Raw genomic sequence first — 24,962 nt, 5'->3', positions numbered from 1 at the left:
ATGAGAGCATTTGTAATATGTTTTGTGAAAGCCAAGTTTACAGCGCTAGCATTGGGACTCTTAGCAAGTTTTTGTAAGAACTTTATAACTTCAGAGATGTGGCAATCATCAAAATCTAAGTCATTACAATCTAAAGCAATGGGATTATCATCCCCAAGGTTGGAAAAAATTTCAGCAGTTTTATCACAGGCAGTTTCAGCAGTTTTAGCAGTTTCGGGTAATTTTGCGCGCTTTGCACTAGGAGTAGAAACATTGCCAACACCAATTATTTTACCATTAATAGTAGGAGGTGCAGCAACATGTGAATCATTAGCATTGCTAGTGGTGGTAATGGTCCAAACTTTAGCTACATTTTTCTCTTTAGCTAGTTTTTCATTTTCTTCTCTATCCCACCTAGCACGCAGTTCAGCCATTAATCTTATATTCTCATTAATTCTAACTTGGATGGCATTTGCTGTAGTAAATTTTTTATTTTCAATATCCCTATTAGGCATAACTTTCGATTTCAAAAGATCAACATCAGAGGCAAGACTATCAACCTTAGAAGCAAGAATATCAATTTTATTGAGCTTTTCCTCAACAGATTTGTTAAAAGCAGTTTGTGTACTAATAAATTCTTTAAGCATAGATTCAAGTCCAGGGGGTGTATTCCTATTATTGTTGTAAGAATTCCCATAAGAATTAGCATAACCGTTACCATTATTATAAGGATATGGCCTATAGTTATTACTAGAATTGTTCCGATAAGCATTGTTGTTGAAATTATTATTTTTAATGAAGTTTACATCAACATGTTCTTCTTGGGCAACCAATGAAGCTAATGGAACATTATTAGGATCAACATTAGTCCTATCATTCACAAGCATAGACATAATAGCATCAACCTTATCATTCAAGGAAGAGGATTCTTCAACGAATTTACCTTCTTACCTTGTGGAACTCTTTCCGTGTGCCATTCAGAGTAATTAATCATCATATTATCAAGAAGCTTTGTTGCTTCACCAAGAGTGATGGACATAAAGGTACCTCCAGCAGCTGAATCCAATAAATTCCGCGAAGAAAAATTTAGTCCTGCATAGAAGGTTTGGATGATCATCCAACTAGTCAGTCCATGGGTTGGGCAATTTTTAACCGAGAGATTTCATTCTTTCCCAAGCTTGAGCAACATGTTCATTATCCAATTGTTTAAAATTCATTATGCTACTCCTCAAAGATATAATTTTAGCAGGGGGATAATATCTACCAATAAAAGCATCCTTGCATTTAGTCCAGGAATCAATACTATTCTTAGGCAGAGACAGCAACCAATCTTTAGCTCTTCCTCTTAATGAGAAAGGAAACAATTTTAATTTTATAATGTCACCATCTACATTTTTATATTTTTGCATTTCACATAGTTCAACAAAATTATTGAGATGGGCAGCAGCATCATCAGAACTAACACCAGAAAATTGCTCTCGCATTACAAGATTTAGTAAAGCAGGTTTAATTTCAAAGAATTCTGCTTGTAGTAGCAGGTGGAGCAATAGGTGTGCATAGGAAATCATTATTATTTGTGCTAGTGAAGTCACACAACTTAGTATTTTCAGGGGTGGTCATTTTAGCAGTAGTAAATAAAGCAAACTAGATAAAGTAAATGCAAGTAAACTATTTTTTTTGTGTTTTTGATATAGAGTGCAAGACAGTAAATAAAGTAAAGCTAGCAACTAATTTTTTTGTGTTTTGATATAATGCAGCAAACAAAGTAGTAAATAAAATAAAGCAAGACAAAAACAAAGTAAAGAGATTGAGAAGTGGAGACTCCCCTTGCGAGCGTGTCTTGATCTCCCCGGCAACGGCGCCGTAAAAATATGCTTGATGGCGTGTATTTCACACGTTCGTTGGGAACCCCAAGAGGAAGGTATGATGCGCACAGCAACAAGTTTTCCCTCGGAAAGAAACCAAGGTTTATCGAACCAGGAGGAGCCAAGAAGCACGTTGAAGGTTGATGGCGGCGGGATGTAGTGCGGCGCAACACCGGAGATTCCGGCGCCAACGTGGAACCCGCACAACACAACCAAAGTACTTTGCCCCAACGAAACAGTGAGGTTGTCAATCTCACCGGCTTGCTGTAACAAAGGATTAACCGTATTGTGTGGAAGATGATTGTTTGCAGAGAAAACAGTAAAAACAAGTATTGCAGCAGATTTGTATTTCAGTATTAAAGAATGGACCGGGGTCCACAGTTCACTAGAGGTGTCTCTCCCATAAGATAAAAGCATGTTGGGTGAACAAATTACAGTCGGGCAATTGACAAATAGAGAGGGCATAACAATGCACATACATGTCATGATAAGTACGAGTGAGATTTAATTGGGCATTACGACAAAGTACATAGACCGCCATCCAACCGCATCTATGCCTAAAAAGTCCACCTTCGAGTTATCGTCCGAACCCCTTCCGATATTAAGTTGCTAAACAATAGACAATTGCATTAAGTATGGTGCGTAATGTAATCAACAACTACATCCTCGGACATAGCGCCAATGTTTTATCCCTAGTGGCAACGAGCACAACACAACCTTAGAACTTTCCGTCACCGTCCTGGTGTCAATGCGAGCATGAACCCACTATCGAGCATAAATACTCCCTCTTGGAGTTAAGAGCAAAAACTTGGCCGGAGCCTCTACTAATAACGGAGAGCATGCAAGATCATAAACAACACATATGTAATAACTTGATAATTAACATAACATGGTATTCTCTATCCATCGGATCCCGACAAACACAACATAGAGTATTACAGATAGATGATCTTGATCATGTTAGGCAGCTCACAAGATCCAACAATGAAGCACAATGAGGAGAAGACAACCATCTAGCTACTGCTATGGACCCATAGTCCAGGGGTGAACTACTCACTCATCACTCCGGAGGCGACCATGGCGGGGTAGAGTCCTCCGGGAGATGAATCCCCTCTCCGGCAGGGTGCCGGAGGAGATCTCCAGAATCCCCCGAGATGGGATTGGCGGCGGCGTCGTCTCTGGAAGGTTTTCCGTATCGTGGTTTTTCGCCTCAGGGGTTTCACGACGGAGGCTTTAAGTAGGCGGATGGGCATAGTCGGAGGGCTGACGAGGGGCCCACACCATAGGGCGGCGCGGGCCCCCCTCTGGCCGCGCGGCCCTATGGTGGCGGCGCCTCGTCCTCCCACTTCGTATCCCTTTCGGTCTTCTGGAAGGTTCGTGGCAAAATAGGACCCTGGGTCTTGATTTCGTCCAATTCCGAGAATATTTCGTTACTAGGATTTCTGAAACCAAAAACAGCGTAAAACAACGAACCGGCTCTTCGGCATCTTGTTAATAGGTTAGTTCCAGAAAATGCACGAATATGACATAAAGTGTGCATAAAACATGTAGGTATCATCAATAATATGGCATAGATCATAATAAATTATCGATACGTCGGAGACGTATCACCCTACAGGTTTGAGAATCTATGGACATGATCGAGACACCTCTCCGATCAATAATAAATAGCGGGACCTACGCAATCACAGAAGACAACATCACGCAACAAAAACCCTAGACTCGCTAAACCACAGCTAATCTCGACGACATTGTAATCTCATCATCAATACAAACAACAAGCAACATGTAAAGTTTCTCCTCTAGTGCTCTGAAGGCAGGTAAAACCCTCGTTGTCTCATGTGTCTTGTGTTTGTACCGAAACCACCATCATGCCGTTTTCCCTAAACTCAAGACCATCATGTGTGAGCATTGCCGCGGTTACCCCACGTCACACCCGGACACCGTCCTATCCACCCGCATCAGCGCTGCCACCCAAACAGATCAAATAGAACACAAAAGGTGTCACATTTGCGTCTCTGCGTTGGATATGGCCTTAGTCTCTCAAACTTGCATTGTGCATCTTATTCTTATACAAGGATGTAATAATATGGAGATAGTCCAAATTAAAAATTGAAATATTGAGTACGGTTAGTTTGCTGTACACTAATATAACGGGGATATTTTTTTGTGTGGAAACGGGGACATATTTCGAGGTGCAGCTTTCAAGTCTCACCAAGTCGGCTGTCATTTCCAAAAGAGCTAATAACACCTATGGTACGTAAACTTGTCATGTGGGAGCAAATAGGTACACAAACTTGCAACTTGTGGTGAACTAGTACAAAAACTTTAACGGTGGGTGCAAATTGGTCCAAAATGCTCCCAGGAATGACACGTGGCTTTGAGTTTTTTTATGGAAAACCCCTACATGTTTTTCTCTCAGCCGTCATGTCCTTCGACGTTCTCTTGTAATCTCGCCGGCAGGACGACACCAGTGCGGCCTCCGATGCCAGGGTGACAGCCAGCTTGGTCCTAGGGCGCAACAGGTGCGCGAAGAAGCTCCTAAACTCGTCGTCCCTACCCACCGCATTATCCTCGTCATCTTGTCGGCCTCCAGGACGGGTTGAAGCCACTGCCGTTCAAGGCGAACTTGGCATCGTCCTCGTCCTACTCCTACACCATGGGGCTGCCGGCCGCCGAGTAGGTCGGAGGCTTATTCAGGCCGCGGAGGAGGGCGGAGGCGTCTTGAGGCCGCCGCAGTCGTTCGGAGGTCTTGTGCTTGCGGTGCATGGAGGTGTCGATGCCCAGGTGCAAGCCGAACGGGGCATGGCGCCACGGCGTGGAGCAAACCGGTTAAGACTCAATAGAGCGCACAGGAGAAACGCACGCCCGTGGGCGGGATGCAGGGGGAAGTGGAATGAATGGGAGCACTCCGGCTGTCCGGGCATCCGCTCCGAAGACCGCCGCGCTGGCGTTCTTGACGCTGCGCCTGCACACACACCTCACCATTTCTGCAGTCTGAAAGTAAGACAACCAAACTAGCAAGTCAGTCAGTTGAACACATTACAAAGAATATGCAAAACAAGATAGGATTGAGGATGGGATAGATTCATTGTGCGAGAGCTCAGATCAAATAAAAAATCAGGACTAAAACTGGAGTGATTTGATCCTGCCTGATTGGACGCAAGTTTTCCACATCTAGGCTCTACCCTGTTACTGCTTCTAGTAAAACCATCTTCCAGTCCAGACAAACGATTGATTCCTTTTTCGGTTGGCTTTTGGCCCTATTGTTCTTCACCAACACAATTTGCAGAGAAATCTCTCCCATGTCCGTGAATTAGGCCAAAACAGAGTAGTCGTGGCATTTTCTGGCGCCACCAAGAGGCTGATGCTGTTGCAGCGGATATCGAAGCAGGGGCAGCGTTCGGCGTAGCAGATCATGGAGCTGCAGGTGGTGTGCGCAGCCACGTCGGGCAAGGAGCAGGCGCAGACCGCTGGCGACGCGTTGCCCAAGGCCACAAAGATCCTTGAGGACCGCCTTCACCTCAACCCGTCGCCGCCGGCATGCTCTTGCCAGACACACAACAACAGCAACAAGATTTAAGGTCTGCGCGCCGCATCAAGGCATGGCAAGTACGCATCGCGTCTACGGAAGAATCCATCCGGCGACATTAAAAGGGAACATGGAAGGACAACATGCATGTAGGGACTTTTTCACAAAAATACCAAGCCACGTGTCAGTCCTAGGAGCATTTTGTACCAGTTTGCACCCACAATTAAAGTTTGTGTACCAGTTTACCACAAGTTGCAAGTTTGTGTACCTATTTGCTCTCACGAGACAAGTTTGTGTACTTGCAGTGTTATTAACTCTTTCCAAAAAATAATACTCACGGAGTAATAGGTCGTGTGCTATTTCGTGTGTTTGCTGGTGAGCGGCATGATCCCGATCCAAAGGACCACATCGCTCGCACATGTGTATGCCGGTTTCGACCTCTCTTTCTCTACCGCCTCTGCCTGCCTGCCCTCTCTCCCCAAATCTCAAACCTCCCCGCCCCCTCCCGGCGGCCCCCAAAACCCTAGCCCGCCGCCGCCGCCGATTCCGCCGCCATGGACGACAGCCTCTACGACGAGTTCGGCAACTACATCGGCCCGGAGCTGGCCGACTCCGACGCCGACGACTCCGACGCCGCCGCCTCCCCATCCCCCACGCAGTCCCGCTCCCCGTCCCCGGCGCGCTCCCCGTCGGGATCCCCCAGCTCCCGCCGCCCCGCCGCCCTCATGGACGTCGACGACGACGACGACTACGCCTCCGCCGCCCAGGGCGCCATCGTCCTGGCCGAGGACAAGAAGTACTACCCCACGGCCGAGGAGGTCTACGGCCCGGGCGTCGAAGCCCTCGTCATGGACGAGGACGAGCAGGCGCTCGAGAAGCCCATCGTGGCGCCGCCGCGCGACGTCAAGTTCGAGGTGGGCACCCGCGCGGGCGCGACATCCACCTACGCGTCCACCGACTTCGTGCTCGGCCTCGCCTCCAACCCGCTGCTGGTCCGCAACGTGGCGCTCGTGGGCCACCTGCAGCACGGCAAGACGGTCTTCATGGACATGCTCGTGGAGCAGACCCACGAGGTCGACACCTTCGACTCCGAGGGCGAGCGCCACGTCAGGTTCACCGACACCCGGGTCGACGAGCAGGAGCGCAGGGTCTCCATCAAGGCCGTGCCCATGTCGCTTGTGCTCGAGGGGGGAAACGGCAAGTCGTATCTCTGCAATATCATGGACACGCCGGGGCATGTTAATTTCTCCGATGAGATGACTGCCGCCCTCCGGCTGGCGGATGGGGCTGTGCTTGTTGTCGACGCTGCTGAAGGCGTCATGGTAATTTACTGATCGTATTGCTTTATACATCTCTGCTCTAGTGATGGATTAACCTCTCGAAGTAGGAGCATTCAACTGGAATTAGTAGTTTTGTGACCACTGTTTATGTTTGATATGGTAGTTGCACTGGGCTGAATTAGGGATATGGTCTGCTCAGCGTAATTCATTTGGACATAAATAGCTTCACAAGTTCAATGACATTGATAACTTGGTTTGTGTGAGCTTAACTTATTACGCTCAATTAAAGCTTGCAAGGCATTGATAACTCAATAGGTATCCAGCATTCAACAGTTTTGAAGGCAAATAAATTGTATGTTGCTTGAACTTGGTTTGTGTAAGCTTAACTCCTTATTCAGGTAGAATTTGGAAGTTGTTTGCTGGTGCTGAATTTGGGACACTAACAGCTGCACCTGCTGATGATAAGCATGATCAACCCTATAGTGCTAATATTCTAAAAAAGCTAAAATTCTCTTTTGTGTCATTGTTCTATTGTATTCTTTTGGTTCAAGATATGCTCAATTAAAGCTTCTAAGGCATTGATAACTCAATAGAGTTAATATTGAAAACCTATTTTTCTTGAAACTGTCAGCACCATTTTATCATTGCCACTGTTGTGTCTTCTTAATAGATGGAACACACATTATCATAAAACTCGAACAAAGTAATAACGGGCTTGACAAGAAAAACGTTGTCATTTAGTCAGTGCCACCCTGATTTTCTGTTCTAAGCTTGTTCTTATTGTATTAGCTAAACCCAGTTCGACAGTGAGCTTATATGCTTAAGCCTGCAAACCTATGAACTTCCATACTGTTTTTGCTCAAATAAAAAACTACTCCCTCTGATCCATATTACTTGATGCTAAAATGGATGTATATAGACACATTTTAGTGGTAGATACATCCATTTTAGCATCAAGTAATATGGATCGGAGGAAGTACAAATCTGCAACATGCACTAGAGGTATATAAGTTTGTTGTTTAATTTTTTTTCTTCTGCTAAAATAGTATCTTGGCTGCATGCATACAAGCATTTCCAGAAATGAAGTGCTGAAGCTATGCTTCAATTTTTTTATCGGAAGCATCAAGAGTTTTGTTATTTATGTACCTGCATTGATGATTAGGTAAACACCGAGAGGGCGATTCGTCATGCAATCCAAGAAAGGCTTCCCATCGTTGTTGTGATTAACAAGGTACAATTCCAGCTGTTTTCTTCTTGATTCACTTGCAAGCTGAAACTGACGTTTACTCCATTGTGTTATTGCAGGTTGATAGACTAATAACAGAGCTAAAGCTGCCACCAACTGATGCATATTTCAAGCTACGGCATACACTGGACACAATCAACGATCTAATCTCATCTTGTTCTACCACAGTAGGTGGCACTCAACTGGTAGATCCTGCTGCTGGAAATGTTTGTTTTGCGAGTGGTTCTGCTGGCTGGTCTTTTACCTTGCAATCCTTTGCTCATCTTTATTTAAAGATTCATGGGATACCATTTGACCATGAGAAATTTGCATCTCGTCTATGGGGTGATTTGTATTATGACCATACCTCTAGAACCTTCAAAAAGAAGCCACCAGCAGTAGGAGCTAACAGATCATTCATTGAGTTCATCCTTGAGCCTCTGTACAAAATCTATAGTCAGGTTGTCGGAGAGCAGAAGAGAAATGTTGAATCAACTCTTGCTGATTTGGGTGTGACACTGAGCAATGCAGCTTATAAACTTAATGTTATGCCTTTGCTAAGACTTGCTTGCCGCTCAATTTTTGGCACTGCTACTGGCTTTACGGACATGTTAGTGAAAAATATTCCTAACGTGAAAGATGCTGCAGCAAGGAAGATAGAACACATATACACTGGTCAACAAGATTCAGCACTTGTGGATGCAATGAAGAAATGTGATTCTCAAGGCCCCCTTATGGTCAATGTTACGAAACTGTATCCTAAGCCTGACTGTAGTGTCTTTGATGCCTTTGGACGAGTTTATAGTGGCACAATACAGACTGGTCAGACTGTCCGGGTCCTTGGAGAAGGCTATTCTCCTGATGATGAGGAGGACATGACTGTCAAAGAGGTCACCAAGTTGTGGGTCTATCAGGCACGGTACCGTGTTCCAATAAGTAAAGCCCCTGCTGGTTCTTGGGTTCTTATTGAAGGTGTGGATGCATCAATCATGAAAACTGCAACCATATGTCCTATGCACATGGATGATGATGTGTACATATTTAGACCTCTACGCTTCAATACCTTGCCTGTTGTAAAAATAGCGGCTGAGCCTCTTAACCCAAGTGAGCTACCTAAAATGGTGGAAGGTCTCCGTAAAATCAGCAAGAGCTATCCTCTTGCAATTACTAAGGTAGAAGAGTCAGGAGAACACACTATCCTTGGAACTGGCGAGCTATATCTGGATTCTATAATGAAGGACCTCAGAGAGCTCTACTCTGAAGTAGAAGTGAAGGTATAAACAATGCACTTAACTTGCCTTTTCTTCTTTCTTGAAGCTTTTTTTTTACTTACTTTGTTACCTTTTTTGTACACAGGTTGCAGATCCAGTTGTGACGTTTTGTGAAACAGTTGTTGATACTTCCTCCATGAAATGTTTTGCTGAAACACCCAACAAGAGGAACAAAATTACCATGGTTAGATTTTGTTTCAGGGATTTTTGTGCCCTTCTTTCTTCATGATGGTAAATAAGCATACAAGGTTAATTAATTGTGGCCTTTGTTTATGTCTGTGACAAAATTTGCAGTTAGCTGAACCATTAGAGAAGGGCTTGGCAGAAGATATTGAGAATGGCCTTGTTAGTCTTGATTCCAGACAGAAAGAAGTCACCGACTTCTTTCGCCAACGCTACCAGTGGGATGTGCTTGCAGCAAGGTCAATATGGGCTTTTGGACCTGATAAGCAGGTAAGATGGCAAACTGCTTATTGACCTATCAGTAGGCATGTAACAAGTTGGGTCTTATTGGTTGGGTTCTCTCATCTGTTTATTAGAGTTGTATGAATCCCGCCAGCCTGCTGATTATGTTTTTGCAATTAATGCTGAGTTGGTCATATGCCACAAACTTTCCACCAGATCATCAGTTTATAGTTTCATCCATATCAGAATCCCATCATTTTGTGGACTGAACATATCTTACTTTGACATACAGGGTCCTAACATTCTACTGGATGACTCTCTTTCGGTAGAGGTGGATAAGAACTTGCTAAATGCAGTCAAAGATTCAATTGTCCAAGGGTAGGGTACTCTGCTGTACTGTTAATTCAAAATTCACTCAGAATCTTTGTCAGTGCCATCATTTTATTTATTGCCCTAACCACAGGTTTCAGTGGGGTGCTAGAGAAGGTCCCTTGTGTGACGAACCAATTAGGAATGTGAAGTTCAAGATCTTAAATGCAAACATCGCTCCAGAACCATTGCATCGTGGTGGTGGTCAAATAATCCCCACAGCCCGTCGGGTGGTCTACTCAGCCTTTTTGATGGCTAATCCTCGTCTCATGGAGCCTGTTTATTATATTGAGGTTAGTCACAGTCACAGACTCCTGGTTCTTGAAAATAGACCTATCATTGTTATCTAGAACAATGCGTACATATTTTATATTTGCTTTATCATGTTGGGTTAAAAGAAATTCTGGTTTGATGACCTGATCTGATGTCTGTGGCAGATCCAAACTCCAATTGACTGTGTCTCTGCTATATATACGGTCCTGTCTCGGCGACGTGGTCATGTGACAGCCGATGTACCCAAGCCAGGCACTCCAGTATATGTTGTGAAGGTACGAAACATGTTTTTTCTTCTGAATTCAGCCTTTTTTTACCTTAAGTTAAACCTGCATGACTCTTGCTGACTGTATTGTTTTTGTAATTGTCAGGCATTTTTACCTGTCATAGAGTCTTTTGGCTTTGAGACAGATCTCAGATACCATACACAGGGACAAGCCTTTTGTGTGTCAGTGTTTGATCACTGGGCTATTGTTCCTGGCGACCCTCTTGACAAGAACATTGCCCTCCGGCCTCTGGAACCGGCACCTATACAGCACCTAGCCCGTGAGTTCATGGTAAAGACCAGGCGAAGGAAGGTAAGACATACGTACATCTAGATACTGAACAAACATACTATAATATCCTCTCTTAAACTGATTGTAGAACTAATCGTATGTACACCCATTTTCCAGGGCATGAGCGAGGATGTTAGCATCAACAAGTTCTTTGACGAGGCTATGATGAATGAGCTGGCGCAGCAGGCTGCAGATCTTCACTTGCAGATGATGTAGTTCAAAGAATGGAAGCCCCGGTTGCCTCTGTTAGGATAGCGTCATGACATGATCTTCAGATGATGCAGTGGTCCATTTTCCTTTCACACTGGAAACCGATCAAGTTCTTTTTGGGGCTACCATGTTGGCGATCTTCCAAGAGATGCAAATGCCCACACTTGTTGCACTTGGATCTGCTGCGTTCTGATCTTTGTCTATTATTGTAACACATTATCATACACCGAGCACCAGCTGTCTGTCATGTATGTACTATTGCTCTAACATCTACGGCATCTAACCAATTAGTGTAACGATCAAGAGCTGAGACTAGTTTTGACATTTGATAGGCGAGGGCATCTCCAGCGATGATGTTGGCATTGCTGGTTTGATTCTCTCTTTGTTTCTTTCGTAAAACCGATGTAGCATTGAGCACCTTATTCAGCTTCTGGAGGATAGTTATGTTTCTTGCTGTGCCTATTTGATCTGTGATTTTATCCCGAGGGATTAGTGCATGTAATGTGCCTTTTTGTTGTTGTTGTTGTTGTTGTGAACTCTTGTGCGCTGGTGTGTCAGGTTCTGTTGGTTCTCAATTGCATTTTTCAACACATAATCTTGGGCATGTTAGATTTCTAGGTACGTGTCCCACCAACTATTGATTGATAACATGATATGGTGCCTTGTGTCACTTAACTTGATAACTAGGGAGTATTTTGTTAGTCAAATCTGTATGGTGAGTTATACTTTGCTTAAGCTTGTGGCAAAGTTAGCTCTGGACCAGACATTGTTGTATCTGACAGTTTGCCGACTGAACTGCAGCATGCAGTTAAAAAAAGAACGTTTAGTGCTGTGACAAATAAAACTATCGAGCACTCCTCTGTTTCATAATTTTTTTTTTATCACAGATTCGGATGTATAAATCCACATTTTTTTTTAGATACATGTGAATTTACGACAAGAATTATGAAATCATATGGGTATGACAACTGCGTGATGCTAGTCTTTTCTTAGAGGTGTCATGTAGGCTCTTCTAGTACATTTTTGTATCTGTAACTTATCCACGAACATGTTGACAGATATTCCACAAGTCGAAAGTTCATATTTAGACAAAAATGCGTGTTCGTCTCAACTCTCAAGTTGATTTGACCCAACTACGTTACGCGTGTTCTCCAAATGAGGAAGTGAAAACCCAACGACTTGTCAGTTTTCTCAACCCGTTTCCAAAACCCGCATCTCCCGTCGTCTTTCCCCACCATTTCGAATCCCCAAAACCCTAGCCCGCGGTCACCCAAGCTCCCCACGCGCTCCCATGGACGCCAGCGGCGGCGGCCGCCTCTTCCAGTCGCCGGCGCCGGAGGACGAGACGATAGCGCGGAAGCGCTCCCGCCGCGTGAGCTTCGCGGACACCACCGCCGTGCACGTGTTCCAGCGCGACGAGGACTTCGAGACGCCCCCGGAGGAGCGCCCCGCCTCCCCCTCCCCGTCCCCGGCGGCGGAGGGCGACGAGACGGAGGAGGGAGACGAGGAGTTCGTGCGCGCGCCCTTCGGGTTCCTGGGGGATGTCGATCTCGATTCCGACTCCCCCGCCAGCGCCGCCGGGTCCCTCTCCTCCTTCGACGGAGGTAACCCCCTCCTTCGTTTGTTTGTCTCGCCGGATTCCTGGGCGAATTAATTCGTTTTTATTTTATTACCGGCCCACATTTCGAGCCTCCCACAAGTGCTGCATTCTATACAGTTAATTTGAGCATTAATTTGAGGCTCAGATCGCTGCATTTGTCAAGCCATTTTTTAGCTTATGTTTGTTTATGAGTGGTTCCTCACCTCAGTTTAACTGCTTAAGTGCTCAATTCAATGGTTTATGTTAAGGCTGACCTTAAGTCTTGAACAGGGAAGGAGGGTTGCCCAGTGTCATTTGTTTATGTTTCTGGGACTGTTGGAACGAGTTACATTTTTTCCCCGAGGTTTGGGGATTTAGTTCAAATTATTTAGGATCCACAAATTCATCTCCCTGTCCAAGACATAACCATTAATTTTAGTTGCTTTCAGGGTTTTGTTTTTTTGCTTACTTAATTGTTGGAACCAAGATTTAGCTGGGGCATTTTTAGCTTAGTAAGAATTGGGGGTGAGGTGCACCTTAGAGTGAGAGATTATCGACGGCCTCTCCTGGGGTCTGGACTGGATGGCCAACGGTGCGGGAACGATCGTTGCCGCCTCCCCGAACCTGCAGACACAAGAAATCGGGTTAAGACATGAGCTTGTTAGCTTCAAGATCTTGACCAGTGCGAAACGAGATACACCCTCATGGCGCTCTATTCACGCGCTTAGTAAGCTGATCGTTTTTGTTTTGTACATGCTATACCTGTGAGTAGTGGGTGGGGGGTGCAAGGGTACTTTTCTTGTTGTTGATAATGACTTTGTTTTAGTTTAGGATTTGGTCCAAGATGGAGACTATCCTTTTATTATGATGTCATAGCTTTTCGTTGAGTCTTATGCCGAGTGTATCATCGGGACTACTTAAGGTTGCCTTTATGCTTTATTGTTAGAATTTGAGCAATTTGGGTTCCGAAATCATTTTGCGTATCCAACAGAGTGTGCAGAAAGTGACTATTGACTGATAGACTGCTGAATACATATTTGTCTTGGATATTTGAATTGCTTAATATAGTAAGTGCCAGATATTGTTAGCGTCTGCTCAGTAAGATCTTCAAACCACACTGTGAATGCATACATGCTAGCAGTTTCACTATATCTTTCCCCCTTGAAATGTCGCTACGATTTGTGGTATTTTACAGCAATGACAAATCAATTATTCTTTGTAGAAGTGCTATATCTTCTTACTTACATGATCGTTGTCTTGACAGATGGCAACTTCTTTGTAGAAGTGCTATATCTTCTTACTTACATGATCGTTGTCTTGACAGATGGCAACTTCTTTGTAGAAGTGCTATATCTTCTTACTTACATGATCGTTGTCTTGACAGATGGCAACTTCTTTGGGGTTGTCTCAACAAGCTTTATTCAACCGGGGAGACCATCAGATTCTGGAATGTCAGAGGATAATTACCATGATCAAACCTTAGATTCCCACACATTCTCTATGCATTATAACAATCTTATTCCTCCAGATGACTGTTCAGCACACTCAGCTGGAAGTCTAAGGTTACCCGATTTAGAATCTACAACACCACTGAAGGAACTGAAGGGATCCGAGTCTGTAAAATCGAGTGCTGGCCGGGATGGGTTAACTGACATGAGTTTGTGTGCAGAAAACGCTGAACGTTATGATTACACTAAGTTGTCACCCACATTGAACAATTTACTGCAAGAGGTCCAGGAACCCGAGTCTCCTAAAGATGGAGCTAACCAAATCATGAATTCGGAAACTGTTCTACATACTCCGAGAACACTAGTTCAGCCGCTGCCAATTTCACAAGGCTCTGTATCTTCGCTACGCTCCAAAAGGCAGCAAGTTTTCACACCTATTCCTCATTCCACTAGTAATGCGGCGGACCAGGAGGCAGGCTCTTTGGGGAGCGAGTTTAGGAAACATGGGAAAAGAATTTCAGCTCTAGGCCATGTGCTAAAGTTCAGGCTTAATGAATCACCTGCTCCTCCAAGGCAGGAGCTGAATGAGGCCACTGAGTTTCAAGATACTTCGTGCAATGTCCTTGCGCTACCCAATCGTGAACACAATTCTCATATGGATTCAGATGGTAGTGGAAGAAAAAGGAGCAGCGAAGAAAATGTCTGTGCTGAACATGCGTTGCCAGAAAAAAGAGCAAAGGGACCAAGAAGCCCAATAACATCACAGAAACAGCTTCCTTGTGTATCGTTGTCTTCTCGTATGGCAGAAGAAAATCAGAGTGAGCCTCATGATAGTGCACAATCATTAGGTGATGATTGCAACAAGGTAAGACTAAATATTGCCAGTTTAACTGTGTCCAAACTGTTGAAGTTATTCATGTTTCTTGTTCTTCAAAATGTTTGAACTTTAGAGTGACTAGTCTCTATATGAAATCTAGTGTTTTCCTCGTGCAGGTAGTGTTCACCGTATCTAGTTCCCTGAAGCAAATGCGAATTTGCCCAGCATCTATTAGTAAGCTTAACCCACAACAGGTATGCATTTTGCCCTGCTATGGGACTAAGCTATTGTTCCCTTCTGTTCATTCACTTTGAATACTTCAGAGACTCTTGCAGTACTGCAGTAGTCTTATTTTATTTTAATATGCTTCAATAACAGGTCCTACAGAAACTGAATCACGGTTCTTAGTTATTCCTTAGATTTACTTGGGAAAATATGTTGTCATCCTTCGGACTAACCTTGGCTCCACATAGTTAGGGTCTTCTAAGTGACACGATTCATGTGTTTGACATGCATTATCCTTTAATTCTCAAGAGTATTTGAGGTAGCATTATCTTCTGTAATAAACAGCCGAGGTGGCTTGAAAAGGAAATTCATGATTACTTCTGCAATCAGATGACCACCATTCGTTCAAAGACGGTTTGATTGTTTTCAAACTATCTATGTCTATTCTCAAATCTGGAAGCTGCAAATTCCTGAGTGAATTACTCTCTCAACCAGTTTAGCCAGACTTCTAGATATCAGTCTGATATGGATATATGGTCTACTTGCTTATTTGGAGTTTGAGTACAGTTGCTAATTGCATGTGTTGAGCAATCTAAAAAAGAGTAAAGTTGTTAATTGTTATTCAGAATTTATAGTTCTCTAAACCTCTTTTGTGAACTTTTTTCCGCGAGGTTTATTTTTTATAATGTGTTCAATTCGATATTTCAACCTTATGATCTAGTGTCCGGGATGTCTCGTGGAAATGTTCTATGCAGCGTGAGTTTGTTGTATCTGATGTATGTTTCTTTTTTAATGAAGCTTGATATGTTCGGAGATAAGCTGGGGAAGATTCATGCGGCTAGAAAATATAAGAGACTTGCTGCTACTGTGGTATGCTATCCATCATTTAGTTGTCATATTGTCTGTCACTGTTAGAAAATTACTTCCACTTATCTGATGTGTTTGTTTTCTGAACTCAGAGGATTCAAGATTCCAGACTAGCTGAAGCAAGATGTCTCCATGACAAGCTTTTACATGAAAAGACAAAATTGCAAATAAATTCTGTTAAACTGGATAAACTGCAAGTAGGGATTTCTTCGTCTTCCTTTCAGCCCTCTTGATGGTTTCTAAGGTGCAGTGCAGTTAGCTTACCCCTGTTCTGTTTGGCGTAGAACAAAGCACAGCTATGTCATGTTGGAATTCAAGAATGCAGCTATCTGAAATCCAAGATTTCACAGCTTCGTCGTTCAACAGCGGGTGCTACACAGGATAAGGGAGGCCCTCTTGGTGCAGCAACTTCGATCAATGCACAGGTACAGCACCACGTTCCACTGTACTTCGCATAACTATGGTCCCATATCCATAGTATTAGATCCTGCACTGTTTTTTTTTTTGTGTGTGTGTGTTGCATATCAATATATGACACCGTCAGGCATTCCTTTCAAATGATTATACTTGTTTCATTTGCCAAAGTTGTAAGAGTCAGTCATCTGGACAACCCGAAAATATCTGAAATTGGACAGTGTATATTTTGTTTAGTTGCTGTTGTGTTTCATGAAGCTGATCTATTACTTCTGGCTATCAAACTATCAGTAGCAATACTTCTTGCTGTAACAGTGCTACTACTGCTTCTGCGGCTCTTACTTTCACTTCTCTCATTTGTTCTTATTCTTGTTTATCCTTTGTTTTTCCGTAAATTCAGTTGCTTTGACCATCATCTATTTATATACTCGCATTTGCTAAGTATAGTACTTGTGCATACCTTCATGTATTCTCTCACACATACAATTATGAGGAACATATCCTGTGTTTCCCCAGGAAGTACATGCTAGGATTGCTGAAAAGAAGCTTGTACTCAGCATGGTTCAAAAGAAGGCAGAGAAGCTTAAGAGTTCGCTTGAACATTTTTGCAACATTAAAGGTGATATTGGCGAAGTCGTGAGGGTTGCTGAAGAGCAATTGGAGATGAGAAACCGGCGTCAGATCATCAGCCAGCAAGCATCGGTATTAGTGCATGCCTTAGATCTACCGTAATATACTTTCTCCCTTCAGTGACTTACATTTATTTTTGTTTTTCAGCTCTGGACGCTGAATGACATTGTTAAAAGAGAAAATAAGCGTGACGTCATCCTCAACTATCACAATTTGCTGTTCCAAAGGTACTATCCTACAATCACCTGCCCTTTTGCATAGTATAGCAACCATGATTCAGTGGTGGAGCCAGAACATTAACCTTTTGTGGTCAATTTAAAGTTGCGTAGTCAAATATATTAATATTTTATAATATTTGGCACGATTTCTACTTGTGTACCAAAAAAACTGTGTAGTCAATTGACTACACAACTAGCATGTGGCTCCGCCACTGCCATGATTCCCAATCCACTGTGGAACAGGACACTGCCAGGTTACTTTTACAAACCAATTACTGACTTTAACTGGCTCAATGTGCTTCAAACCTTAGTTTTTTTGTATGCTACTGATGAACCTGCATGGACTTGGCAAATGGCAAGTTGCAGCTCTTGTATTTACCGTGTTTTGCAAGGATATCTCTGTGCAATGTAAAGCCTGTTTTCAACCAGGTAAAACTTTGCAGTAGTAGAATGAACCCCATGTCAGAGGTTTGTTGGTGTGTAACCCTGAGCCTAGGCACAAATTCATGCCACTCTTGCACCTGCTAGTGACTGTTAGTTTGCAAAACATTTGGTAGCAACAAGCCAACAGCGAAACACAGTCTTCCCTTTATATCATGTGTCTTTCTTACTTGTTTGGTTACTGTACCTTTGGCAGGATCATCTTAAACATCAGCGATATGTCAACCATATTTGTGAGTAACTCGCTGTTGGGATCCAAAATAGAACAGGTGAGATGAGGAAACTGATCTTTTCTTCTTCTGTATGTAAGAATCTCATGATACACCCCTTGGTCAGGCATTCCCAAATTTGAATGCATCGGTGGCATTCAATTTTGTTTTCAAAGCTGAGGAGAACCAAAGACTTAGTGACTTGCGATCCTTGCAGAAGAAGTCAATGGTGAGTTTGCTTTTACTTTTGAAGTTCTTCGATGTGAGACAATTTGGACTAACCCTTTTGAGTAAAGTTAAAGTAATGGTTTTAATATTTTTTTTGAGACCGCAATGGCTAGCATATGAAGTCGCATATGAAATATATTTGTGTGCCCTAAGCAGACATTGGAGGGCATTACATTTTGTATCACAGACAGCAGACACATTTTATACGACATTTCTATATGAATTTGTAGTTTCAGAATGTTATTACAGACAGGTATAGTAGTCTGCAGTTATGTGTTTATGCCTATAATGTTTTCACCTTGAGCTGTGTCAGTTTGAGTATTATGACACTTGGCTTTTAGCTTTGACTTGGTTCCCTAACTTTTGAAATTAAGGTAGAAGCCGGGCCTGAACATAGGTGGGTGAGTTCAGAACCGTGTGCGCTTATCAAAAGTCCAAAACAGCTGCCATGTCTTGGAAGTGACATAACAAATTCAGTCTAATTGTCCCCACGTATTTGTGCAGGAAACAAGTTTGCTTCTGGGAAATCTTGTTGATGTCCTAGATGAAATTGATGATGCTAAAGGGGAGTTATTGAATCTGACCTCTGCAAATTTCAGCATGGATTCCCAGACAGGTCTCCTCTCTATCCCTTACTTCTGTATTTTAGAATGGGGCTGCATGCACATCCATTTTCAGACAAATCGTCAAGATTATGCTGTTAGTTGCTATTTTGCTTTACGGAAAGGAGGTAAGCAGACAGTCCATAGGCTAGGGTGTAGATGTCGTCATGCTTTGACTGCTGAAGGTACACCTGGAAATGAGGAGGATTTTGTTCGATCTAGACAACAGTTACGATTTATCATAGTTCTCACTGGATTTTATATATGAAAGTATTTGATGTGGAAAAACTAAAAAGATAGTGGCATGATAGCAGTTGTGAGCTTGCTGTAGTGCTCTCTTGACCTGGCAATTGTGTAATAATAACTCTGAATCTGTACCATTTCAAGCAGGGCAACTTATCTTTAGCCTTCGCTTCATGAGTTACAAGAGCGCCAAGAGGGTTGCTTTCACCATCGACATGACAGACTTGAGCCGGTTAGTCCAGCGAAACCAACCAGAGCTTAGATACCTTTACATCTCTACGCTATTTGCTTACAACTGTATATGTCCTAATAATTTGGAACAGCGCGGTCTACCCTGCTGAGCCATCGGAGTTGCCGATCAAGGTATGCCAAGCTCAGACAACGCTGTCCCAGCCAAGCGTGGACAAGCTGACGGCCTCCATCAGGGACCTTCAGCCGGGGCGCACGATGATCCTCAGGCTGTGCCGGATGTTGTCCCGGCTGGTTAACACGTTGCCAGTCTGACCTGCCAGACTGCTATGCGTTGCTGCACATGAAGTCTGGTAGGATAGCATCACCTTATGTAGATACCGCTCTCCTTCTTGGACAATGGAGTGGGATTTTTTTTGCCTTTTGCAACTGGAGTCGTGATCCAACTGACTGCTAGACTAGAGCATCTCAGCCGGAAAGTTTTCTCTTCTTTGAGCTAATGAGTTGCTGTATGTAAGCATTTCTTGTGAATGCTGAAGTAATGGGACCTGACGCACTGGCACTGCCAAGTGAAGCCGCTGTGCTCACTAAAAAGATGTTAAGCTGTCCTGAATCTCAGTCACATAGAATTGCATACTACCCCCTCCGTTCCCTTTTAATTGACACTGATTCAGTATTTATACTAAATCAAAGTCAATTAAAAAGGAAATGGAGGGAGTCTAAATTTGCAGTCCGAAAACTGTGTCATTTTGGCACAATACAACTGAAGTTTGTCTATTAACTCATGTACAGAGGTGGAGATTCTTAGCCAGATAAAAAATAAAATAAAACAAGAGAGGTGCAGATGGAAATAGGTACTGTAAGGAAAGGAGAAATTTGCTTTTGTACCATTGACAACCTACACAATGGATTATTTGCCATCCTACAAAGCTACAGCTCTTATATACCAAACACAAGCAAGTTTAAGTGCTTATTTTATTTGTCATCGCTTTTAGTCAGTCATTAGCGTGTCTCACAATCCATCCAAAAAGTCCTATCTTACCTCAGCGTAGAAAATTTTCTATCTTAGGTGGTAAGGCTTAAGGAACCAGTCAGCATTCAGGCGTGGCAATGTCAAATCTACAACATAGGCTAGACGTCGAGCTGCACAGCAATATTCATGAACGTATTACTGTTATGGATAATCCAAGAGCACATGAAACAGAATATTGTCCCTAAAAGATACATCACAACTAAGTGAAAACTATATTGTTCTAAACGTCTCACAAGTGGCTACCCAGTACAGATTCAATCTTACAAAATGCTTGATAATATCCGAATGAGATATTTTCCTTTAAGAAAAGGCAGTGACAGGGTCTCACGATTGAACATACATGATAACCACCATGATTAGAGGTACAAATGGGTCACTATTAGGATACACTCTACCCTCTTTGATGCAAAAAATGAAATAAATATGATGATGTTATAAAAAAAAGTTAGTTCATTTTTAGACTAAAGTGGGTAGAGGGTACCCTAATATTGATCCACTTGCATCATTAACCATGGTCTATCTCATTGGCCGGTTGTTTAACACTGGAATGAATAATGATTAAGGAAAATACTTCAATGTCTCGGGATGCACGTATGTATGAGGACCGGTACGCTTCACGTATCAGAGAAATATTTCTTTCTTGAATATGTACATATAAACTTCTTTTTCTATCAATGCATCAAAACAAAACCCTATATACTCAGTATTTTTTTCTACTCGTACTATTAACCCACTTGCATCATTAACCATGATCCACTTTATTTTCTCAGTATCTAATAAGAGTATGGAGGTACGTATTTTTGCTACGGTGACAAAACAAAACCCTATATATTCAGTATTTTTTTTTGGATTTTAAGTTGTGCTCAATGTCTGGCCTCCTTATGCTTATTTCCTGGCTCCGCCGTTGGTCCAAAGCCTGCACAGCCTCCCAGGGCCATGATGTCAAAACGCCCAAAATGATAGCGGGCAACCAAACACGTACGCTATTTATCTTTGTCACCATTCAGGTTATTTCATCCAAATACCATTCAGGTTATTTGATCCAAATACACTGCAAGATCATGTAAATACCTGACCAATAGTGATATGTGAGATTGGACACTGATATTTAGTTTTTATGGCATCCAAACAACACGCCAGCCAAACCTAAATACGGCATGGGATCATAAGCATTTGCCAGTGTCCTGATCCTGATACAATTAGAAATGAAGAAATCCTATCCTTGTCACTATGATGCAAAGGGATGAGGTAGGTAACATCCCGAAACAAGTTCAGCATACCCTGAACATCTGATGATAATGAACAAAATTGACAGCAGCAACGCATATGACACCTAAGACATGCTACAAAACTGGTGCACCGTATTCAGATTCAGAAGAACATGGCTGTTATAATACCAACACATAGATACTGGACAAGCACATGGAAAATAACACTTGTTTTTGGATAATAACTTGTAGATTCTACACTTGCGTATTCATGGTAGTTGAAATCAGCTATATATCAGGATAAGCAATTGCAGAGCTGGAGTTTTAGGCTTAGTTTTACACATTCTAGCAATTGCTAATTACCAAAATCAATGACACATAGCAGTACACAGGCACGGATAGAAGGGCTTCTGAAAGACTGAACTATATTTGCTTCCTCCCCATTTGACAGTACCAGTTCAGCTTCACTTGGCAGCGTCAGGTGCCACTTGTGAAGAAAGGAATTGCTTGCAAACACTAGTGAGCCCACAACATTTCATTAGCTGAAAGAACAGATAACTTCGATTCCCAGATGCACAAACACTAAGTAGGGTCACAAGCACCAGGTTTGCTCACTTTCAACAGAATAGCCAGTCGTCCTAAAGAAACACAATACCCAGTTAAATGTTCACACATGGCTTCAGCTTTGAGAGTTGTACTTACAGCTACAGAAGATCAGCTTCTGATGGACAATAAGAAGTTAGCTAGCCGAGCTATCATACGGCATGGGATCACAAGCATTTGCCATCCTGCTCATGTCTACAAAAGCTGATGCATTAAACAAGAACAAATCCTTATCCCAGTCACTACAATGCACAGAGAAGAGGTAGGTAATATGTCAAAAAAGCTCATCATACCCTGAACATCTGATGACACTGACCAAAATTTGACAAGCAAAGCAAATGGCACCTAAGACATGCTACAGAACTAGCGCACTATATTCAGAAGAACATGGCTGTTATAATACCAACACATGGAAAATAACACTTGTTTTTGGATACTTGTTCTAACTTCAAGACTACTTACGTATTCATGCTAGTTGAAATCAGCCATATCTCAGGAGAAGCATGCCTACACACAAAACAGCATGATCTACAGTCAGCGATTTCCCAAAAGGAGCGGAGCAATCTTGAAAAACATATGGTGCATTAACTATGCATTCAGAAGCGAAAAGGGTCATCGAATGTAAGATCGGTTGCTTTCTGCATGCTCGACATAGAGTCCTCTTTAGGCAACACCAGCAGCACTGCAGAAACCCCTGTTTGAAACCGTAGACTCTGCAATTTCTCTCTTGTGTCGTTCACCTTGCCAGTGGAAGAAGTGTTTTCTTCTTGCAACACAACATGCAAAGACTGCAGCTCCTGGGAATTCATGGCGACGAACTTGAGGAATTCAAATTCGTTTTGATCCCCTCGGAATTCGTGGATGACCATCTTCTTGACATGTGATCTCAAGCACTCAACCGGACTTGCCTCCTGCCAGAATCTGGCATGAAACTCCGCACTGTGTTCATTGGCAGTTACAGATGGATCATGCAGGGCAGACTGCAAAATGTGAACCAATGCGTGAAAAGATCAGTTACATATATACATGGTGCTGGCTAGCTGCTAGATACCATTCAAAAACGACTGTCTGGCTGAAGTAACCGGCAGCTACCTCGATGTGCAGAGTGTCAATGTTGGGAAAGCATCTGAGGAAGCTGGCCAACATCTTGACCTCCCTGAGGATAACGAAATTCACAGTCACCGCCAATATCCTGACGCTTGGAATCGCAGTGGTTGTACTCGCCATTGTGTTAAGCTGCAATGCAGTCCACCGAGACAGGCAGAGATCATTAATCATCAAGTTTTCTACTATCATAGGGAATATCATGATGGATGGATCAATGTACCGGGTAATCTATAGCTTTGAGAGACAGGTCCACACCATTTTATTTTATTTTTGACCGTGAACTGTGAGGCAACATCCCCACAGCAATTTTATTACGTACTCAACCCAAAAAGCAAGTCCTATGTACATAAAGGAAAAGACTAGACTAGAAAAAATACAAGAAGACACTAAGGCAGAGTCCTGATTCAAGAAAGCAGGCTATCCTTATGCTTGGGTTTAATCCTATGTTGCAGCAAAGAGATGTCATGTACAAATTTGCAATTCCACTCTGAACATATTCCCAAATATTCCAGCAGGCAGTGATTAAGACCTCCATAAAAAATGCATGCCCAAAACTTGTTTTCGCCTGTTCCATTACACCAGCTGCAAATCATGATGCGGGTTCCAGTCAATTTGCAGGTAATTCCGAATTCTTCTGCTTTACTTGCACTCAAAAGATAAATGAAGGTCCACATCATTACTCATCAAGTTTTCTAGGAAATATTATGTTGGATGGATCATGTAATAATTTTGAGAGACTGCATTGCATTGAGGTGCACCAAGAAGCAATAGTATCAAAATCAATTGACTAGCTACTTTATGATCACAGAGGAGAAGATGCTGAATGGATCGAGGTGGATGGCATAAGCTGAGAGAGATGGAGAGATAGCAGTAGTGCAGTATTGCCGTACGTACCTCGATGACGGTGTCGCGGATCTGCAGCCTGTGAAATCGTCTTGTATCCAGGTGGCCGAGCACCCGCAGGTTGGCTGCATGATCGATCTTGACCATCGCGGGAGTAGCAGGCAGAAACAAGACGAGCCGCTCCAGCAGCGGCGCGTCCACCACCGCCAAGTTCTCGTCCCTGGACAGCATAACGAGCGCGCATCGGAGGCTTGGGCTGCAGAGGTGGATGCGCTTGGCTGTTGTGCCGGCGAGCTTCAGGATCTCCAGAGCGGTGCAGGCGGTGATGAGGTGCTGGAGGTCTCGGTCTTCTATGGAAGCCGTTACCAGGGAGAGCTGCCGGAGGTTGGGAAGAGAGACGCCGGCGCCGCGGGAGAGGTCGACGGGGAACGCCCAGGAGCCCAGCAGGAGGTCCTCGAGCGAGCCGCAGCGGAGGATGTCGGCGGGGACGAGCGGCAGGATGTCGTTGGCCTGGCAACGGTTGGCGAGGTGGAGTTCCTGGGTGTGCTTCGCGGCGAGGAGGCGCGGCCAGCCGGGGAGCTCACGGTCGAGGGAGGCGAGCCTGAGGTCGTGGAGGGCGACGGTGCGGAAGTGGCCTTCGTGCTTGGCGAGGACTCGCGGGACCAGGGCGTCGCGCGCGGGCTCGGGGACGGCGGCGTCGCGGAGGACGAGCGGGGTGGAGCTCCAGAGGTGGCGCCAGCGCCTGGCGAGGGCGGCGGTTTTGGCGGCTTCGGTGACGGGGAGGTACTGGGTGATGATTTGGTGGAGGAGGTCGTCGCTGAGGGCGCTGAGGCGGTCCCGCCGGCGGCCGGCAGCGGAGAGGGGGGCGGCGCCGTCGGCCATGGCGGCGAGGCGAGGCGAGGCGAGGGTTTGGTTTGATTTTGGTGGAAATGGAGCGGCGGCCCAGCGGTCTAGACCAACCTGGAATGTTCTAGAGGATGTTTTCTTCCCGGATGCCGGAGCTCACGCTTAAAACGAAGAAATGCCTTTTCCTTTTGTTTTTTCAAAACTGAGGGAAAAGCTTTACCATTCGTAGATGCAGGAGAAAAGAGC

At 43.8% G+C, this 24,962-nt stretch overlaps 3 protein-coding genes across 4 annotated transcripts; 2 read left to right on the top strand and 1 right to left on the bottom strand.

Annotated features, from left to right (window-relative positions):
- The first annotated feature begins 5,898 nt into the window (after positions 1 to 5,898).
- LOC124695865 (110 kDa U5 small nuclear ribonucleoprotein component CLO-like) lies at positions 5,899 to 11,428 on the top strand. The gene is made up of 10 exons (XM_047228673.1): positions 5,899 to 6,698; positions 7,819 to 7,887; positions 7,962 to 9,155; positions 9,238 to 9,336; positions 9,447 to 9,605; positions 9,850 to 9,935; positions 10,021 to 10,219; positions 10,364 to 10,474; positions 10,571 to 10,777; positions 10,874 to 11,428. The coding sequence occupies exons 1-10, from the start codon at positions 5,931 to 5,933 to the stop codon at positions 10,970 to 10,972; spliced, it is 2,991 nt and encodes a 996-aa protein (XP_047084629.1). The 5' UTR covers positions 5,899 to 5,930; the 3' UTR covers positions 10,973 to 11,428.
- An 814-nt stretch (positions 11,429 to 12,242) lies between these two features.
- Positions 12,243 to 19,698, top strand: LOC124695847. Of its 2 annotated transcripts, XM_047228665.1 has the most exons (14): positions 12,243 to 12,570; positions 13,930 to 14,301; positions 14,599 to 14,858; positions 14,987 to 15,064; positions 15,834 to 15,905; positions 15,995 to 16,099; positions 16,187 to 16,327; positions 16,833 to 17,018; positions 17,094 to 17,173; positions 17,802 to 17,874; positions 17,942 to 18,043; positions 18,547 to 18,658; positions 19,035 to 19,119; positions 19,211 to 19,698. In XM_047228665.1, the coding sequence occupies exons 1-14, from the start codon at positions 12,258 to 12,260 to the stop codon at positions 19,389 to 19,391; spliced, it is 2,160 nt and encodes a 719-aa protein (XP_047084621.1). In that variant the 5' UTR covers positions 12,243 to 12,257; the 3' UTR covers positions 19,392 to 19,698. The 2 variants fall into 2 exon arrangements, with proteins under 2 accessions (XP_047084621.1, XP_047084616.1); XM_047228660.1 differs by having other exon boundaries at positions 13,930 to 14,858.
- A 2,818-nt stretch (positions 19,699 to 22,516) lies between these two features.
- LOC124660103 (F-box/FBD/LRR-repeat protein At5g56420-like) lies at positions 22,517 to 24,710 on the bottom strand (the record flags this gene model as incomplete). Its single annotated transcript, XM_047197895.1, has 3 exons — positions 22,517 to 22,900; positions 23,013 to 23,156; positions 23,922 to 24,710. Coding segments are annotated over 3 exons (1,317 nt in total), but the record flags the coding sequence as incomplete, so codon positions are not given.
- Positions 24,711 to 24,962: the final 252 nt, after the last annotated feature.

This window comes from Lolium rigidum, chromosome 1 (assembly GCF_022539505.1).
Source record: "Lolium rigidum isolate FL_2022 chromosome 1, APGP_CSIRO_Lrig_0.1, whole genome shotgun sequence".
In the NCBI taxonomy this organism is placed as follows: Eukaryota; Viridiplantae; Streptophyta; class Magnoliopsida; order Poales; family Poaceae; genus Lolium; species Lolium rigidum.
Note: the sequence above shows the minus strand (reverse complement) of the source record. Positions and strands in the feature narration are given on the sequence as shown.

Bases quoted from the DNA above. Each gene is read 5' to 3' on its own strand.
- LOC124695865 (XM_047228673.1), top strand. From the start codon at position 5,931: ATGGACGACAGCCTCTACGACGAGTTCGGCAACTACATCGGCCCGGAG. The intron at 9,156-9,237 runs GTATAAACAATG...TTTTGTACACAG, and splicing joins ACTCTGAAGTAGAAGTGAAG to GTTGCAGATCCAGTTGTGAC. The intron at 9,936-10,020 runs GTAGGGTACTCT...CCCTAACCACAG, and splicing joins AAAGATTCAATTGTCCAAGG to GTTTCAGTGGGGTGCTAGAG.
- LOC124695847 (XM_047228660.1), top strand. From the start codon at position 12,258: ATGGACGCCAGCGGCGGCGGCCGCCTCTTCCAGTCGCCGGCGCCGGAG. The intron at 15,906-15,994 runs GTATGCTATCCA...TTCTGAACTCAG, and splicing joins AGAGACTTGCTGCTACTGTG to AGGATTCAAGATTCCAGACT. The intron at 18,659-19,034 runs GTCTCCTCTCTA...CATTTCAAGCAG, and splicing joins CAGCATGGATTCCCAGACAG to GGCAACTTATCTTTAGCCTT.